This window comes from Lepisosteus platostomus, chromosome 12 (genome assembly GCF_059453375.1).
Source record: "Lepisosteus platostomus isolate fLepPlt1 chromosome 12, fLepPlt1.hap1, whole genome shotgun sequence".
Lineage (NCBI taxonomy): Eukaryota > Metazoa > Chordata > Actinopteri > Semionotiformes > Lepisosteidae > Lepisosteus > Lepisosteus platostomus.
Window position 1 is genome coordinate 33,801,433 of NC_142622.1, and position 18,410 is coordinate 33,819,842.

At 38.7% G+C, this 18,410-nt stretch overlaps 2 protein-coding genes across 5 annotated transcripts in view; both read right to left on the minus strand.

Annotated features, from left to right (window-relative positions):
* The window catches only part of elmo1 (engulfment and cell motility 1 (ced-12 homolog, C. elegans)), a 160,004-nt gene extending 149,713 nt beyond the window's left edge, over positions 1-10,291 (minus strand). For 2 of the 3 annotated variants that reach the window (XM_088601702.1, XM_088601703.1), the window contains exon 1: positions 3,041-3,663. The gene's annotated coding sequence lies outside the window, so the exon portion shown is untranslated. Of the gene's footprint in view, positions 1-3,040; positions 3,664-10,155 lie in introns of those variants that run through there. The other variant, XM_088601706.1, reaches the window with a different exon arrangement.
* On the minus strand, positions 10,163-17,912 carry rp9 (RP9 pre-mRNA splicing factor). Of its 2 annotated transcripts, none has more exons than XM_088601710.1 (6): positions 17,653-17,909; positions 17,273-17,303; positions 16,813-16,942; positions 13,686-13,777; positions 12,849-12,910; positions 10,163-11,392 (listed from the first exon to the last, which is right to left on the minus strand). In XM_088601710.1, exons 1-6 carry the CDS (start codon positions 17,796-17,798, stop codon positions 11,197-11,199), a joined length of 657 nt encoding a protein of 218 aa, XP_088457836.1. In that variant the 5' UTR covers positions 17,799-17,909; the 3' UTR covers positions 10,163-11,196. The 2 variants fall into 2 exon arrangements, with proteins under 2 accessions (XP_088457836.1, XP_088457837.1); XM_088601711.1 differs by having other exon boundaries at positions 11,257-11,392; positions 12,730-12,910; positions 17,653-17,912.
* Positions 17,913-18,410: the final 498 nt, after the last annotated feature.

Here is an 18,410-nt window from a genome sequence, read left to right on the forward strand (position 1 = left end):
AAAAGGAGGTGTTGGACGTTTTAAGTTAATGTATTCCACATCTAATGATTAATAACAGAAAAAAAGATTCACACCATCAAAAGAAAATTATGCATTGTCCTCACCGACGAATTCATTTTCCCTCGTGTGAATTGTATAATTTTGAGAGCATCACCACCCTGCCAGAGATTTCAGGTGTGCTTCTATAGACTCTGAAAAGGGTTTTTTTAAGCATCTCTGGATTTCCAGCATATTCAATTATGAACATCACATTCACACGTAGCTGAAAGGCTTCATTAAATGCTAAGGTACCTAAACCTTTATTGCCGCATCTAGCTGTCCAAATGGCAAAAGAGAGCCAAGAAGTTATAAATAAGAAAGAGGAGTACAGAATTTAGTTTATAATTTAGACAACGTTAAGAACATATAAGTATCTTGTAATATTGATTTCACATGCACAAATGACTCAGCTACTACAGCATGTAACTCTACGTGTACAACTAAATGTAGTGCCTAGGAGATGAACACCATCCAAAAGAACTAAATTTTTTAGTATTCCATAGAAATATTAATCATTTTGCAATAGTAAGCATCACACGGCTTCGATATTGTACTCAAAGAGAAGCCATCTTTGACCTCATGATGGGGTAACTGAAGTGAAAAAACCCCATAAAAGTTTACTTTTAATCTTTCAACCACTTCAGAGGAGGCATGACAACTCTGTAACGCTTATGAAATGCCTCTCAGCTCCCACACTGTCAGCCTCACATCTGTGCACAGTGTGAAGCAAAAGCAGCTTCAAGCCTGATATTTGGCAAAGCTTAATAATCAAAGTGATACTCATCTAATCAGGCAAAGCTCACTATTAGATCTCATTTTCAACTGCAATTAAGAAAAACATTTTCAAGCCTGGAACAAACAAACACTGCGGATGAGAACAAACCAGGGACAGGAAAAGATGAGAAATTTGTTTTTCAACCTGGGTCACTGCTTGGCCTAGTTATAAGCCCTAGCATATCGTTCACAATGTTCCAAATCTCCCAAAACATTTTCAGAATGCGTGACAGAAATGTAAAAGGGCTCTTGCATTATGTGTATACAACAGCTTATTTCAAAGTTTTCGTAGGTATCCTTTGAAATTGTGCTCGAGTTTTCGTTCCACATGATGCCTTTTAAATGCGTAGTGCGATGCTACAGTAGGTGCCCCACAGACATATGAAGTTGGGCCAAAGGGTTTTCTTCTATGAGCATCTTCAAGAAAATGGTCTTTTATTTCCCCCGGACAGAAGATTCTGGGGACTTCTTGATTTTTGAGCACTGAAAATAAGAAGTCCAACTGCCTTCACACTCAATGCTCCTCTTCCTTCAACTACTACAACTCCCACGCCCTTCTCTGAGGAAGGCCAGTGTGGTCGCCATGGCTCCTGGCCACACCAGTTTCACAATGGGAGAAGTTCTGAAATGAATGGGCTGTCACTGCCTAGTTACTTATTACTGTCTGGGCAGGGAACGATCCTGTCTCCCTCTCTTTAATACAATACGCTGGAACCTCAAAATGGAGCAGCATCAAATTACACGTCTGAGGACAATTACAATTTTATACTAAGGGTATCATTAAACAGATATTAAAAACACTCAAGAATGGTACACTGAAAGGCCTTTTGGATTCTAAAAATACATTTAGAATTTTTTAGGTATGTACAATGGTTTGAGGTTTCATTTCTTCACAAAGCATTTACAACTTGAACGAGACTGGGGTGTAAAATGTTGCTTTGTATGGAATAAACACATTGGACCATACATCATGGAACATGCAAAGATATGGGTTTATTGCTGTTTTAAGCACACGCAGGTAAGCGAAACAACACGCAATGAGCAAGTCATTTTGACGTTGGGAAATGCTATTACTATAAAGGGGTACGTTAATATAATAAAGACTTTATATATTGTAATCCAATACTGTCCAGTTTACTTTCTACAGTACTGCCAGACAGAAAGCATCCTCAAGTTATCCAACACTTTAGTAGGATGGATAGAAAGTAATGTGCAAACTGAAAAGCACATATTAAAGTCTAACGCAAACTAGATGAATGAAACCACCTCTTTATTTATTTTAATTTCCTAGCTCATGTTTGAAGAAAGAAGCCTTTAATTAAGGCAAGGCTTGATGCCTATAATCACGTTAATGTTCACCGGTACTAAAACACTGTAATTCCACCAGCGATTACGAGTCCGATTAAAAACATTCTTTACAAATCCGTGGCATTTTAGTAACATATTTGTTTGAAGCATTCGTGTGCAAGTATTATAATACAATACAATGTGAACTTTTGTGCTGTACGTTTGCCTCTACAATACATATTCGCGTTTTGAACGTGACGTACTTCTTTTTTCACTCATTCATTTAATAAAAATAAACACAAAAGTCAGCTGGCTAATTCTAAAACCCATTCATACTTCAGTAATAATTCTTTATGAAGGTATTTGTTAAATAACACGGTCTCTTATTGAGGCTCAGTCACGCTAAACCAACCCATTGCGCCCGATACACGCGAAAAGTCACATTTCTGTCCCGGCAGTAAACTGTCCTATTTGGTGATTACTTCAACTCAATCTCTGACAAATCACCTAAGTGCTCATCCTGGAAACTCTAAGCAAGTACTTAGGAGTTGACTCAAATCGAGTAACTAAAGATAAAATTGCTCGTAATGCAATATGTCTGCATAGTTTAAAAGGGTATCAGCAAGGCACATTGTCCTGAACAAATGTTGTGCGTGGACTATATAAGAGGAATAATTCTGCCAGGTACACAAGTGAAATAATACATCTTTGCGGCACGCTGTGCGCGCATTTCGCTACGGTCCGCTATAAAATAAATAATTACTGTACTATGATACACACTAACAAGTACAGTTTCGAAACAAACATTTTTATGTAAATCACATACCGCAACCCCCCTCCCAACAGAATGAAAACATCAACTGTGAAAGGGCATGTGCGTGCGCTTCGTCCCGCAAATAGCTGGCACTTTTGTGAATGAGTAACATTTACGGCCACTAACCTGTATAAACAAGCCGACGGCTTCACGATTGTAGAGATGATGTCCGGAGTTTATATCGCTCGCCCTCTCCTCGGCTTCTGCAGCTTCTGCTGATGTTTTCACTTCCTCTTTCCTCCTCCTCTGGCTGGTTAGAGTCCTCCGAGTAACGACGTGAGGGACATTGACCAATTACATTGCAACGAGCGCTGACAATTGAATAATCTAGTGTCCCTTCTTGTAATGTGGTCCAGTTACATTGCAATTTTGCCAGTACTGCGAACTTTGTCGTCCGTACTGCTGCCACTTTAAAGAGCGTCGCGATGAATTAAATCCCTTTGAAGTCGTATCTTAATGCCATCGTTTTGGTGCATTTGTATTCTGATACCAGACTGGTGCCAAACGAAGCGTGTCTGTCCAAAACTTTAAAACGTGTTCAGATTCAGAAGACCGCATAATACCCCCCCTCCGCCGATTGATTTCAGTTTTTGCAGGTATTGTATTTCTTGGTTTTAAATTGCAGCCTCTTAACATTATTCATTTGTCATTGCGGCTCCTCAGCTTGGCCATTCATTTTAACTGCGCTGTTTCCCAACATGCCTAGAAGGGTTCGAGGCGAAATGTTTTTTTGTATTATATCCAACTTCAGTGTTACCCAAATACAATTATCTTGCGATACAGTACCTTGGAGGTCTTTGTTTATACCACGGAAAGGGGCGTGTTTTCCGTTTATTTATCTGATGAAGTTCCTCCCACAGATAAATTCTGGTTATTTTTTGGGGAAATATGTGTGACTGGCACCAAGCTCATTGTCGATTTTCTAAAAGCAATAAGACTTTTATTCCGGCAAGTTTTAAAATTGGTGTAATTAAAATATTAGTGAATGTAAAGATAATAGTACAGTTATAATGGGTCGGCAAACAATCGTTTTATTCGTTGTCTTTATAGAGTCGATCGCAAAAGCCACTGAGGAAGACTGATATTGAAGACACTAAGAGGGACAGCCCATTGACCGTCTAGTGTTACACAAACCAAAGGGAAGGATTTAGGAGTATTTGGGCTTCATCGGCTGCTGCGAAACCTCTCCTTCACATTTTCGACGGCGATAAACGCTTTTAATATCATATTTTATTTAAAAAAAACGAATGAGTGTAAAAACAATACGTATCAACGCCCTCCCACCCCCCCGATATCCCATTTCTCTTTAACATTACGACACGTTAATGTATGACCAAAGGTTTGATGACAATGCACAAAAGTGTATGAACGTTTTGAAACGTGATATATAATTTAATTTAGCAAGAACTGAAATACAAGTTCACAAATATAAGACTTGAAGACCTGAATGATTTATATTCGAGCGTCCCCAGGGTGAGGGTGAGGGTGCTCTCACGGGAGCCCACAAGTGATCCAGACGTCGATAGCTTGAGCCTGAATCTCCCTGCCTGGCTGGCTGACTGACTGACACCCGCATTCCCCAAGCGAGGGCGCACATTTGGTTCGCAGCTGTTGTAGCCGCAAACAGACCCATAAATACACAATTGGCGATTGTTAAAACAATCTTAAGGATATTGCGTCTTACACTGTATTTCCAGGTTCATCCACACGGAAGGGCAAACTAAACCTGGTTAAAAAAACACAAACGGAGGGGGTGCAGCTTATGCTCGAACAGTCCTACAAAACTAAGTGAGGCAAAAAAAAAAACACGTTTTTTAAGAGACCGCCAGTGCTAATAACCGACTCCGCATCACTTCTTATAGTTCATGCAGTGTTGTTTTTGTCTAGCCTCCTTATAACCCAGGCTTCCAACTTAATTTGAACTATTCCCTGAGCTCTAACTCACTTTGCAGATCAGTTTTTTTTAAGAACACACCGTGGTGCTCCCACATCCGAACAACGTACAGTAGGTTACACCTACATCCAAACACCTACATATTGCAATCCAGGTTGCTACTGACTTCATACATATTCATGTGTGCGTGTTCTTTCAACGACATTTTACCACTTGCATAGTCTACACGATGAAAGAAATGAAGAAAAGAGGAAGGTGCTGTCACACATTACGCAAGAATATGAAGGTTAGATGTCACTGAAAAATCACAATTTATTCCAAATCAAACTTCAGATCTTAAATTTTGCTTAACATAAAGTAGGTTACTATGAAGTTTATATGAAATGGTATCAACGATAAATCATTTATGCAGTAGAGCTTTGAAGGTTAGGTCTGAAATATAAAACAGGCATATTTCTATGGAATAATTCTCAAGAGACACTTGAAAACAGATGACCTTAAATTTGCAGTACAGTATATAGGCACACTAGCATTAATGGTGATGAAAGTCAAGAATTCTACAGTACAGCCCTCATCACTGACATCTCACGTCATGTTTTCCGAGTGAAAAGTCCCACAACTCCAAAGATTTAGAACTGTCATTCAATAACTGAACTACATTTCTCAGAAGGAAGTATTACTACAGTATTTGCAGGAAAGATGTATAACAGCCTCTTACTGCTCTCATCTTCCAACCAGAGCAACAACATTGCGGTGCAGGCATGATGGTGTGCTGTACCATTCCTAATGATAACCTCTGTTGGTAATAATAATAATAATAATAATAATAATAATAATAATAATAATAATAATAATAATAATTCCTTACACTTACATAGCACTCTTCTGGACACTCTACTCAAAGCACCTTACAGGTAATGGGGACTCCCCTCCACCACCACCAATGTGCAGCCCCACCTGGATGATGCGATGGCAGCCATAGTGCACCAGAACACTCACCACACATCAGCTATCAGTGGGGAGGAGATCAGAGTGATGAAGCCAGATGAGGATTATTAGGAGGCCATGATTGGTGAAGACCAATGGGAAATTTTGCCAGGATGCCAGGGTTATACCCCTACTCACCTTGAGAAACGCCCTGGGATTTTTAATGACCACAGAGCGTCAGGAGCTTGGTTTTACATCTCATCCGAAGGACGGCACCTTTATACAGTACAGTGTCCCTGTCACTATATTGGGGCATTAGGACTCACATAGGGTGAGTGTCCCCTGCTGGCCCCACTAACACCTCTTCCAGCAGCAACCTAAGTTTTTCCCAGGAGGTCCCTCAACCAGGTACTGGCCAGACTCACACCTGCTTAGCTTCAGTGGGCTGGCAGTTGTGAGTTGCAGGGTGATATGTCCATTAGCTGCAAATACCCATACATCACCTTATATATATATATCACATATATATTCGATAATCTATTTAAGCCTAGGGCACATCTTTCATATAACAGCCTGTATCTGTGTAAAGACTGCTACATGTTTATGTTAAAAACAGGAACAGCAAAACACAACAGCATAATAGCATAAACCAAAACTAAACCAAAAACCAAAACTTTTTTCTCTTTAACCTCTCTCTCATACAAATAAAAGAAAACACACAAACTTCAACAATCTTTTTTTGTGTGAACTAAACAGTTCTATACACATATACTGTAATAAGTAACAGAGTATGGCTCTGTTATTCTTCTTTTTTTTTTTTTTTATTCGACACGAGTGCCATCAAATAAAAATATGCTGTTGTTATGGTAATACTACACATCAAATTATCATTCTACTGTCATGAGTTATTAACCACAACAATTAGGAATAAAGCACAGTGATAACCTCATTGCAACCTACACACATCAATCTCAATAACACCGATAAGCACGGTGCACAAGGCCACATTAAAAACCTGTTCAGTTGAGATATGAGCTGCCAGCAACAGAACCTTTTAAATTGTGCATGTGTTTGCCATACGTGTGACACAGGACAGTTCTATTAGTCCTTGTACATCAGTTCTGCTTTACAGCAGTTTCAACTCCAGCTTCATAAATCATAATCCAGCTGAAACACAGAGAGGCATTCCACCAAATAAAAGAATACACAGAGTTTAAAATATGGAGTTGGCAATCGACTCATCCAAGTCCAATCCAGACGTTAAATTTAGTATTTTGATTGGCACAATTGAAATACAGTTTTCCATCTGCAGTTTTGTTATGGTTACGGAAATGTTTATATGAAATGGTCAAAAAATCGAAACATAAATAGTTACCGTGGTCAACTCCTACTTAAAATGATCACCCCAAAATAATAAATACCTATGTGGAAAAACCCTGTCTAATGAACTCCTCAAACTTACACATGACAAACTGGGAACTTTTTAAAGACAAAGAAAGTACCATAGGTGACACAGCACAAGCACTCCCAACATATGTAATTTTTTTAAGAAAAAAAAATGTAAAGTTCAAATACAGTTTGATTCTACAAAAATTAATACAAATTAATTATCCAGTAATTTGTCTGTTATTGCATTTTTGTATCTCCTTATAAATTTAAAGTTTATTACCATTTTAGGATATGTTGACCATAAGTAAAATAAAATGGCCTCAGAATATTAATAGAAAAACATTTGAATGGACATTGTTAAAAAAACTCCTCAAAAGAGGTCGTAATGGAACTGCCCTCAGAAAAGAAAAATCCTAACAGACAAGCTCCAGTTTTTCAAATTCTTTATTTAACCAGGTGAGTCATTTGAGAACAAATTATCCTTTACAGTTTCATCCTGGAGAGCTGCCATTTACAAAAGCAGCACCCAGACCCCAGAACCTCAATCAATACGTTAGCAACCAAGAATGTTCCAAAACCTCAAGCAGGATTTGAACCAACAGTCCAAAATCCTTGTCACTGGCTATGTGTTTTCAAATGAGAAGTTAACTGTACAGGTACTGTAGTCGTTCATGTCATTCCTAGTTCCCCAGAAATTCTATGAATCTCAGTGCCTTTAGTCTTACCAGCACTAAAAATGGCCTTTTCTTCTTATATGGATAAGACACACATATAATACTTCCTAAGTAGCATATTTATCACTGAATGTTTCATAATTTTATCAACAATTATAACATCTGTCACAGACACAGACACACACACAAACCAGGGTCATTTTCCCCGGAAGCCAGTTAACTTACTAGTAGGTCTCTGGACTGTGCTAGGAAACCAGAGCAATTGGAGAAAATCCATGCAAACACTGGGAGAACATACAAACTCCACACAGATGGCACCCCAGGTCAGGCATTGAACCCGGGGCCCCAGTGTTGTGAGGCAGGAAAGTTATCTACTACACCACCACGCTGTGCCACACAGGATAAGGTCCTCTCATAGCAATGAGAACACTTGAAATCAATTTCATAAAAAGGCTGTTCTTTCAAAACGTTTCTTTTGTTATTGACTATCCTTTTTCATACAGAGATCGCAAGACCTATTTTTTCTCAAATTCAGGCATTTGAATTGCAACAGTGGATAAGAAATACTAGGATGCATGTATATTTCTAACAGGAAAAATCACAAGCTGCTATCGGAATTCTATGAATACTCTGAGGTACCTTGTCACTAAAAATGAAATGCTGATATCTTATCCAAAGAGAAATACTGTGGTTTTTCTCACAGTTATTATCTTGTGGTTATTTTACATCCATCGTTTTGCTGAGACTTCAGTTCTATGGACACCACTTTGGAACATTTCTACAGAAATGTCTTTTTTCCCTAGTTGCTACACACCAGCTTTCTTAATAAAGAAAATAGATTTTAAAAAAAATCAACACATCTGGTGGACATTGTGTTTTGAGTGAATACTGTAGAAAACAAAAATGGTGATTCATTGAGCAATGTGTTCCTCACTGTAATACCTGACTCAGTAAGTCGATGGGAGTACTCATAGGTCAAGAGTATCTTGAAAACATAGCACAGTTGGCATGACAGCACAATGTACAATTATGCCTCTGAAATCTGATGTGTCTTAGAAGAAAAAATCCCCTTTAAGTGAACACTCAAAGCAAAACAAACTGACACAGCTCTCAGTATTTTTCAAAAATGTTTCCTGAACAGTGAAAACCTGCTTCTTCTTCTTTCTGAAAAGATGAATGAATTCCATTAACAGCCTTCTGACTCCCACCCTAACGTGGGAGATCAACAGATCCCTTTGAATATTTAGAACAAGCATTGTGTTAAAGGATTCATATGTGTGGTAAAAGAACAAGTTCAAAACTGTGCCCTTCAAACAGCAGATATTTACCATACGCTTTTGAAAACATAGGCAAAATAGAAACTTTGGCAATGGAATAACAAAGTGACAAGAGAGGTTCCTCTACCTGCAAATTAACTACAAAGTACATTTAAAACTGATAAATTAGAACCTTTCAATTCTTAACGCAAACTGAATTTCCATTTTTTTTTCAACAAAATGTCACACAAAGAAAATCTCTATAGCACTCATACAAAAATCTAACAGCATCAACTTCTTTTTCTTCAGTGCTAGGCATTTATAAATAGACTTTATCTCATTTTGGGTGGAGTCCAGCAAATGTTCTTTGATGTGGTATTTGCGGCTTATTACTTATGAGAAAATATAACTGAAATATGCATTCTTAAAACTGCAGTTAAACTCCAGCTCTCAGAAAGGATCTTAAAATTACATAATAACATCAAAGGGAATTTTTGTTTTCATTCTAAAACTCAACAAAACCCTCTCAGACAGCACCTCTGAACAGTTTGTCGAGGTTAATGTCTTATCCTTAGACACAAGTATTAAGTTGGATCACATGATTGTTTTCATGTACAATATTATTCTGGTTTGGGATTTTTTATTCAATTTGGCATTCGACTTCACCTGAGCACATAATACTTCTATACTAATTTTCAAATACGACAGTAATAATATCTACTGAGGTATTATATGGTAATATGGTGCCTAAACTCCCCATACATTTGGAAATATAATTCCAAAGTATTGTTTTCTTGTGTGAGCCATATGGTTACTTATATACCAAAATATTTCAAAGAGTAGAGGTCATGTCTACTTTGCATCAGATAGGAAATGTCCTAACGTGGCCAAAAGATGGTTAAAAATCTTTAAAGGTTTCGGTGACTTAGGAAAAAAAAAACAATTTTCCATGATTAAAATTGTATGGCTGTTGCACCTGGTAAAATTTACTCCCCAACAGAGAAACAGTACGTCAATAAATTTATGAAAACATAAATTTTAAATAAAACGATTAAGCCTAATTTAAATTCTATTTTTTAATTAATTATAGAAAGAACTTACCTCAGTATCTTTTCTGAATATGATTTATTTTACATTATTTACATGTTGGGTGGCACACTGACATTATGGTTATAACTTTGCCTTACAGCTTTTGGTTGCCACTTTGAGTGCACTTTTATTTAAAGCACAGCGTTTGGGTCCTGTGTTCAACTCCAGCCTTTTCCGTGTTGAGTTTAGCGGTTCTCCTCAGTAAGACGTGGCGTTTCTCCAGTCTTCTCCCATCTTCCAAAGACACGCTGGGTGGGTTAATTGGTGTCCCTACATTGTTTGCATGCACCCTGGGATTCCATCCAGACTATCGTCCCACCTTGCACCCCGTTTCCTGGGACTGACTCCACAACCGCTAACAGAAATAAGCAGCTTTCTGGAAATGCATGGATGGATATTTACATTCCGTCAAGAGCTCTTTATTAAATACCACAATGGTGCGTCGCTAACTACCTGGTTGTGCTGATAATCACAGCCTTCCCCTCACATATTTCGGATTGTTGCAGAGTCCACAGACTCAGATGAGAGGCAGCATTATGGACAGGGCTCTGCTGTTGACTGAGATATTCACAACAAAACCCATCCCTTCATCACAAAGAACCACAGGAATGGCACCCAGTCCTTTCTGCAGGGATAGCCCATTTTTAACCCATCATTATGTATTTGTTTTACCACCTGGCTAATGGCCAGTGGCGCAATAAGGGATATAACTTAAGAGAACTGAGCTCAAACACAACCTGACTGCTGGAATCCTGTCCTGTATCTAGAGCTGCAGTGTCTCCTTCCGCGAAAATGGCTGATTATCCTGTCACCCTTGACAAATAAAAAGCTGAAAATCCATGCATTACTCACTGACTGTGACAGTGGAGAATAAAGAACAAAGAGCTTCAACGCCTCAGTGTGCTCCGATGACACTGCTGGAACAAACAGGCATAGCGTCAGTCAAGAGAGATGCTTTCAGCTTCATTTCTTCTGAGGGAGAGCTGAAAGATCCCAGAAGCACAAGCCTCGAGATCCAGGCTTTCATTTTCTTTTTTAGAGCTGTCTCAGCTCTCAGTCCGATCCAGAACCATTGCTCAATCGCGCGGACTTGTGCTTTCTTTTTCTCTTCTTCTTTTTCTTCTCCTTCTTCCTCTTCTTGTCCCCTTTCCTCTTCTTCTGCTTGCCCCCGTCGGAGTGTGAGGAGGTGGAACTGCTGCTCTCCGAGTCGGAGGTCGTGTCTTCCAGCAGTTGCTGGAGCTGCTGTATCCTGGAAACAGAGGTCACAGGGGTCAACAGTGAGGGGGGCGGGGGGCACGGCAGCAGTGGTGGTCCAGGCTATGCAATGAGAAACAGCGGCGCTTTCAAAAGCAAACGGTGACATGGAACTACACACACTTTATAGAAAAATGGACGACACTTAATTCGTTGTCTACCTCAGTGTTGAAGAATATCAAAAACGCTTCAACTAGTTAAACTACATAACAGTTAGGGTTTTCTCTGTAATAAGGCTGTTAGTATTGTAATAAAAAAGTTAGTAAAACAAAAAAAAGTATTTTTATTTTTCCAACTAAAAGGAACAGTGGCAAAAAGAACACAATAACAACACTTTCAGTTTTCAATGGCATCTCCACATTGCCACTGGGAATATAACATATGGGAGTTCTTAGGAGCCAAACAAAGTTAAGTGTTTTCAAGTGGCCAAGATGAACGCTGGTTTTCTGCCGATTCTAAAAAGTAGGGCAAAACTGTTCCAAATCCCAACTGTCTTACTTCAACTGACTTGAAGATGAGCACATTCTTAAAAGCATAATCTATACTTCAAAAGAAATGAGAGTGCTCTTCTAAATGCCTGAACTCTGACTGTAAATCTGTCTGAAGATAAATTATGACACAGTGAGCCATGAATAATACATAAAATATAAAATAGCAATGAACACTATGCGCTCGGTAATGAAATCCGTTTCATTTATTTGAAATCCTTAGTTTCATCATCAGTTTTGTGAAATCATGGTATTAATTAATGTACCGAGAAAACCCTTGTAAACACTTTCAATATTGTTCCGAAAGAATAACAAAACGCCACTTATCAATAAATAAAATGTTCCACGAAATACAAAATACTTGCTTTTTCAACACCCTCTACTGGGACCATGTTGTTTCTTGTCATCCCATTAAACCTCATTAGGTTTTCCTTTCCCACATACTGTCTGCTTTGCACAGTGCCCCATAGTAATCACGAGATAATCTGTATTTTTTCACTTTCTTCTTCCTTCTTGGTATATACTTGAGGTATCATGTAACAGTCATTCACTGAGCACGGAAAGTGATGAGGCTTGAGGAACCATAACTGTTTCTGCTGTCTCTCTGAGGAAACAGACTGAAACCGATAAGTCAGGCAATTAAGCCATTATATGGACTCCAAACAAAGCCAAATAAACCACTCACATCCCAAGCCCATTATATTTTTAAATTGTTAAACCCACACAGTTATGAAGGGGAACAAATTGCAGACAACCTATATCCTTGCAAGGTTAAAATTCATAGCATGTACAGACGAGCAAAATGGCATGGTAATTGTTTTATTACCAGCTTTCTAATATTTACCTTGCAAACCAATGTAAACATGTTTGCAGGGAACTCTTCTCTCTTCATCCTAAATAAAAAGGACAAAGTGGTGCATATATGCTATGAACACAAAATACTGCCAGAATAAAACCTGATACCTCATTTCCTTTTCGTGACGTCTGTTTTCTCTAATTAGGTCATACATTGGGTCTTCATGTGCCTGAAAGATTTAAAAAAAGCCTTTATTTTTTGTCAGATTAATTAGAAAATCTAGTCATATCTTTGCTCCCTGGGGCAGACCTATTTTAGGATTAAACTCTGTCTCAAGGAAATCCCATTAAAGGTCACCTTTGATTCATGTATGATGTAAATGATTCCTAAAATCATTTCAACTGCCTAACCCTCTTTGCATTAACAGTTCCAAATACGAAAATACCCCCCAAAATACATTTGTTAAGGCTAAACAGATACATTAGATTAAACATATAAATATGGAAATATGAAATTAAGAAAAACAGAGTAGAAAAGAGCAATTCTTGAGTCGCATTAAGGAATAAACAGCAAAAGTAGCAGTAGCAATCTTAGAAGTAAAACAAAATAGCTGCAGGTAAGAATCAAATCAAATCTCTAAAAACTGGGAAAAGCACAGAAGTGAATCTGAAGTGCAATGGAAGTTCAGAAAGTTCATGCATAGAATGTAAATGATGAAGGAGTATTCAGATATTTAGGATGCACTAGATTGGAATAAAAGAAAATAGATAAACAAAGACAAGATATTATTGTTGGTCCAGAAGATTCATGCTGGTCATCAAAGTTAATGCTTCAATTCTTGAAACAAAACACGGCCAGCAATCACCAATATCACAAGCAGCAAGCAAAGACTCATTTCACGAAACAAAGTAGAGCCGAGAGAGGGTTTATAAAGCAAGACGGTTAAACTGGATAATACACATTTGAACGGCACAACCAGAAAAAAAAAGTTAAATGAGACTTACAACTCTGAACTGCTCCAGCTTTTGATTGCCTTTGATAAAAAATGGACATTCCTTATCTCCTGTCCTGTGACCGTAACGTTTGCATCTCCAACCTATGGAAGCAAGAACACAGAATTAATCACCACAGCCGTTAAGTAAAAGAGAACAGAAAACATTCGAAAGCACATCAAAGGATCAATTTCATTTATTCTTTACTGAAAGGCCTATGGAGCTGGTTGGCATAAATGTCTAGTTTTACATCGTCTTCTTCACCAAAATGCTTTTCATGCACCTTTAACTAAAGGATCATGGTCTACATTTGGTAAGTATATTTATTATGCAAACACGTGGAACACCTACAAATGTCAAACATTAAAAAAAAAACACAGCATGTTTTAACTAATCATTGACACTGTATTTCCAGAATTCCAGGACACAGCACCAGAAGGAAAAACCATGACCTGCACAGACCCAATTACAAAAAACTATCCTGACAGTCTTTATACAACAGATTTTTGGAATGTACAAATGCTATTCCTATAGTGATGAGCTTCTGTACCTCATGAACAAACACCTTCACAACGCCAAAAGGACATACAGCATCTATTTAAGTCAGACTAGAAATGAAGTCAGCACAATGTCATCATATAAATTTCACTTTCAAATCATGTTGCATAACGTTTAACTTTTAATTAAGTGGTCGTGGGAGGTGTTTTATAGCCCTGTTCACTACAACAGTGCCAGCTAGGATGTCCACAATTGCAGAGATGTGCTGAACTGTGTTGAAAGATAAAGAAAAAAAAGCATTTCTGTGATGACAGAAGCCACAGTTACGCTCACCTAAAGCTGTCCAATAAAAAAGTACAAGATTTCAAATGCAGAATCAAACCCATTTCTTTTTGATAGTGTAGTCTTTTCTGGCACAACTATGTCCTATTGATAAAGGATGAAGGATCTAATGTCTTGGGAATTCACAATCAGTATAATAGCTTTAGTGTTCTGCTTATCATTCATTTTATCAGGGCGTATGCTATGATGTTTTACAAGACAGGAAAGCACATTTTTAGCTTGTTTAGCTAAGTGCGTGCCCCTGCCACAAACTGTCGTCACTTTGCCCAACATCTCCTGGAAGAATGTTACAAATGCACATTAAAGGCAAAAACCATATAACCAGCTACTTCAGAAAGCCAAAAGATCAAACTAAAACATTTAAGAATTCTGCATTAAATAAAAGAGCTTTCTAGTTCCCCAAAAAACAAGAAGCAGGCGCTTGAGATGAACTTCATGCATACCACCATACTGTGTGGAAAAAAGTCATTAGAAAAAAAACAAATGCCATTGTTTGTTTGAAATAAGAGAATGTACTGCTTAAAGCTTATTAGAATACAATTAATACAGGAGTAAACAGATGTGTTATGTGGTTAGGAAGCATCTTGTTTAAACCTTCCTGTCTATTCTTGGATGCTAGGGGCATGTTTCCAAATATACAATTTCTTGCATTAGGAATTTGTCTTTTTACATACCCCAGCTTGCTCTCCACGAGACACACAGACAGGGAGAGAGAAGCTTGGGGTCAGAGCGCAGGGTCAGCCATTTATACGGCGCCCCTGGAGCAGCTGGGGTTAAGGGCCTTGCTCAGAGTAGGATTTCTCTGCCGGCCACGGGATCCAAACCGGCAACCTTCCAGCCACAGGCGCAGCTCCTTAACCACAGAGCCACCGCACCGTGACCGAGAGAAACCTACTGTGCCTGTAACAGGTTTGTAAAGTGACTGAATAGCCACTTTACAAGCCCCTAGCTTTTACTAGAGTAGCCAGGTAAAAGCTACTCTAAACCAAAACATCTATGCACATCATCATAACACCCAGACAACCAGAGTGAGACATCTCTCTGTCTGGTGTGTTAAAGGACTGGTGACAGCAAGTATTTAAGGATAGCCTACACCAAGACCAAAAAAACAAAACTGTCCAGAGATAAATGGGTACACTCACTGCTTAAGTACCAGTGAAAAATACACCTACGTTTGGATGAGTGTATAGTCAAGAAGGAAAATACAGTTGCCATTTGTAAATTGTCCATCAGATGATCTTCCCAGGAGGGAAAACGCAAAGCTACAGATGTCCTGACAAAAACGTAAAACTCACCTTTTAATTAAGGCCTATTCTTGTCTGTCTTACAGCTTATATTGTTTGGTGTTATTGTACTTTATGTACATTATGTACAGCATTCTTGAGTTTGGAAAGGTATCACATATCTTATTGTTACATATTTTATAGTTGCAGTTGTTGTTATTATTAGTAGTAGTAGTAATAGGAGTATTAAAACCAGCAGCCATATCACCCTGCAACTCACAATGGGCAACCCACTGAAGCTCAGCAGGTGCGAGCCTGGTCACTACCTGGATGGGAGACCTCCTTGGAAAAACTAAGGTTGCTACTGGAGGAGATGTTAGTGGGGCCAGCAGGGGGCACTCACCACGTGGTCCATGTGGGTCCTAATGCCCCAGTATAGTGATAGGGACACTATGCTGTAAACAGGCCTTCAGATGAGATGTAAAACTGAGGTCCTGACTCTCTGTGGTCATTAAAAATCCCAGGGTGTTTCTCGAAAAGAGTAGGGGTGTAACCCTGGTGTCCAGGCCAAATTTCCCATTGGCCCCTACCAATCATGGCCTCCTAATATGCCCCATCTATGAACTGGCTTCATTACTCTGCTTTCCTCCCCACTGATAGCTGATGAGTGGTGAGTGTTCTGGAGCACTATGGTGGCCATTGCATCATCCAGGTGGGGCTGCACATTGGTGATGGTGGAGGGGATCCCCATTACCTGTAAAGCACTTTAAGTGAAGTGTCCAGAAGAGCGCTATATAAGTGTAAGCAATTTTTACTATTATTAAAACATTGTTCTTTCCCAACACTTGGACATTAGTTGAATATTTGTTATTTAAGTGGCTGCATTGCCTTCTTCTTTGTATCTCTGGAGAAGATAATGCTATATTCACTATCTGATTATAGCAGTTCCACATAAACCTAGATTTCTATGGACTGGTGCTTCACCCCTGCATCCAGATATACCCACAGAGCCTCTATGTTTAGAGACCTGACTTTGCTCACTAGGTCTACCAGTGGCTCGTTTTGCTTCTACTCACACTGCATGACTTTCACCTCTCTTCCAAGAGGCATCCAGAGTCCCCTGGTAGGTGCGTGGGCCAGGAAGTCCCGAGCATCTTCATTCCCAGGAGCATCAGGAATACAGTCCTCGGGCTTGTCTTCCTCCTCCTACAAAACCACTCTTCAATATGTTTCGGAATGAATAGAATTAAAAAAAAACTGACGAGCTAAGAAAAGCCATACTGACTATGCGCCTTCACCTTAAATTCAACAGAGACGTGCATATGGAAGTGCCTTTGTTTTCTATTGGAAAAAAAACTTTAATCAGTGCTCCATCGTCATGCAATTCATACAGAATATGTTTAAATCCATTAACATGGGCCGGAGCAGGAAGAAAGGGTGACATTACTATGGGGTATTCTCATGAATGGTGCCACCATCAATAAGGATACATTGTGAACAGTATGCAGAGCTACTTTTTATAACTGGACTACCAACCTTGATCAGCCCAGGAGGGGGTTTCTCATAACTGTAAAAAAGTACAACAAAAACAGTTGATAATTGCAGTTTCAGTGTATTCAAGTTATTACCGTCACCTACTCTGACGACACACATCCAAACACTATATATAAAAGCTCTTAAACATACTAGTAAAAGTATTACAGTTTTCAATATTTATGTCATACAAATAAAAGCTGAGCTCCAGTGCACAGACAATGTATCACGTACTGTAATATATGTTTATGATCGAATACAAAATTGACATTGCACATTGTATGTTTCTAAAATCTTGCATCATTAACACGACTGTATGCAGATCTTGGCTGTCTCGGTTGTATTTTTTGCAAGCGATTGAAAAGCGCAACGTGTGAGCTTACAAAGTCTCAACATGTTTCAGTTTTTTGACTTCTTGGTTGTGCTCTTTCGTTTTCTTTTTCGTGTATTTCTCCAGATGTTTTGTTTCCTCTTTCAGTCTCTGATGCACTTCACTGTCTTCATCTCTGGATCGCTTTCTTTTGGACATTATAATAAACTTCACCGAAGCCGATCTTAAATTTACAGTACTAGAAATTGCTCGTAATAAGCTCCACGAAACCACGCTGCACTCTACGGTAACTAGAGGAGACACGCAAGGAAACACTATACTTCCTGTTCTGTTGACTTTCCGGATGAAATCAAGCGCCCTCTGTAGGACAAGAAGAACTGCACACAGGGAACTCTAATCAGTACAAGTGAAATCTCAAATTCAGCTCTTGAGCTTCCTTTATAAATGATCACGTACAGTATGTCATCGTGTAATATCCACTGATCACCGTTTATTACTCAGCAGCATTATCAAAAGAGGGGCGCATTGTTTGAGGCATACCAAAACATGAATAGAGAGAGAAGAGTAGTTTATTGCCATATGTACACGTACATTGGAATTCTTAATATAATTACTTTAATAGAGTCCGGAAATGGTACAGTAGATGAAGAACCACAATCTGATGTGTTTTACTGCTGTCAAAACTCTTAGACTTCTATTATAATTGCTTTGCCACAGTGGCTTCTGATGATGCCTTAACCTCTGTCAAATTAGTAAATATTTCTTGCTCAGAGTAGTTTCTTGAGAGCATTTTGCTGCTGTCAAATTGAC